This window comes from Dendrobium catenatum, unplaced genomic scaffold (genome assembly GCF_001605985.2).
Source record: "Dendrobium catenatum unplaced genomic scaffold, ASM160598v2 original_scaffold_226625, whole genome shotgun sequence".
Lineage (NCBI taxonomy): Eukaryota > Viridiplantae > Streptophyta > Magnoliopsida > Asparagales > Orchidaceae > Dendrobium > Dendrobium catenatum.
The window spans coordinates 1-1,660 of NW_021545034.1; the positions used below are offsets into that span (position 1 = coordinate 1).

At 29.6% G+C, this 1,660-nt stretch overlaps 1 protein-coding gene across 1 annotated transcript; it reads left to right on the forward strand.

Moving 5' to 3' along the window:
• Positions 1-14: 14 nt before the first annotated feature.
• On the forward strand, positions 15-1,314 carry LOC110093519 (histone H2A-beta, sperm-like). The gene is made up of 2 exons (XM_020818424.2): positions 15-254; positions 1,114-1,314. Exons 1-2 carry the CDS (start codon positions 15-17, stop codon positions 1,312-1,314), a joined length of 441 nt encoding a protein of 146 aa, XP_020674083.1.
• Positions 1,315-1,660: the final 346 nt, after the last annotated feature.

Here is a 1,660-nt window from a genome sequence, read left to right on the forward strand (position 1 = left end):
TCGCAGTGATATCAATGGCCGGAAGAGGAAGAGGAAGAGGAAGAGGAAGCGGGAGGGGAAGGGCTAGTAGAAAAAAGGAGACAAATTCATCGAATTCTGATAAGAAGGTTAAGAGGTCACGGAGCAGCAAGGCCGGTCTTCGTTTTCCGGTCGGCAGAATCGCCCGCTTCCTCAAGACCGGAAAGTACGCCGATCGAATAGGCGCCGGCGCTCCGGTATACCTCGCCGCCGTCTTGGAGTACCTTGCCGCTGAGGTCTATCTTAATTCTTCCCACCTGTTTCAGAGCTTGATCTTCTAAATTATGTTTTATATTTTAGAAGTATAAATAATATGAAAATTTTAGTTACCTTTAATTTGGGAAAATTTAGAAAAAAAAATCTAATTCAAATTTAATTGAAAAAAGAATACCATTATGTTCTAATATATTTTATGTAGTATGAGATTATTTTCATGTCACATATTATCTCTTAATTCAATTAAACTATTAGATAATATAATTAAAACATTTAGACAAATACAATTAAATTATTATCCATTCATCATACTTTTTTCCTGAATTCATTTTAATGAATGTCTAATAATTGAATTATATTATCTAATTAATAATTGAATTATATTATCTAATTAATTTAGGATTAACACTAATGAATGTAATTAATGATACATATTAGAAAAATAATCTCAAATGAATACAAAATCCATCAAGATATGCTATTGCTAAAACTCCTATTTATTTTGATTAAATAATTTTTTTACTCAAATCATAATTAATTTATTCAAGATATGCTATTGCTAAAACTCCTATTAATTCATAAATATGATATAAAAAGGTAATTATCTTAATCAGTAATCAAATCATAATTAATTTATTTCTCCTTTGATTAATTGAAAGCTCAAAACTTGCCTATTAATCTTAAAAAAATTAATTTACTTCAACTCAAAGCAAAACCAATATACCTTCTAAAATAATTTTTAAGTAAAAAAATTTTTGAATTAGAAAGAAATTTTTGTAAAAAAAGCTGCTTTTGAAATTAAGCATCAAAAGAAGCTTTTGTTTGCTTTGAATCTTCGGTATCTGATTCATGGTCACCCCTACAACAAAATTTAAGCAGGTTTTAGAGCTGGCAGGAAACGCAGCAAAGGATAATAAGAAGACGAGGATAGATCCTACGCACATCCAGCTTGCTGTGAGGAATGATACAGAGCTTTCCAAGCTGTTGGAAAATGCCACAATTCCTAATAGTTGTGTGATGCCCTTCATTCACAAATTCCTTATTACTCAATTTACCGAGGACTTTGATGATGATATGTAATGATCATTTGCCAGCTCTTGTTGTTCTACCTATCTCACGTGCTATTTTATTTTGAATAAATTTAAAAAATAAATCTTGTGAATATAAAAAAATGTTCATTTGATTCTCTTGTGGTGCCTGAATTTTCTTTAGGGTTTTATTCGGGACAATTTAATTGTTGTTTTCTAAATCATTTTTTTAGTACAAAAGTTTTTTAGTTCAAGAATTTTTCACAGTAAAAAATTACTTTAAAAAACGGTAAGAAAGTTGCTAGAAATGAAGCCTAGGTAAGTATGAGATTTTAAAAAATGGATAAGATGGCATAAATTACTTTAATTGTGATTAGAACTAGAGATGTTATACATCA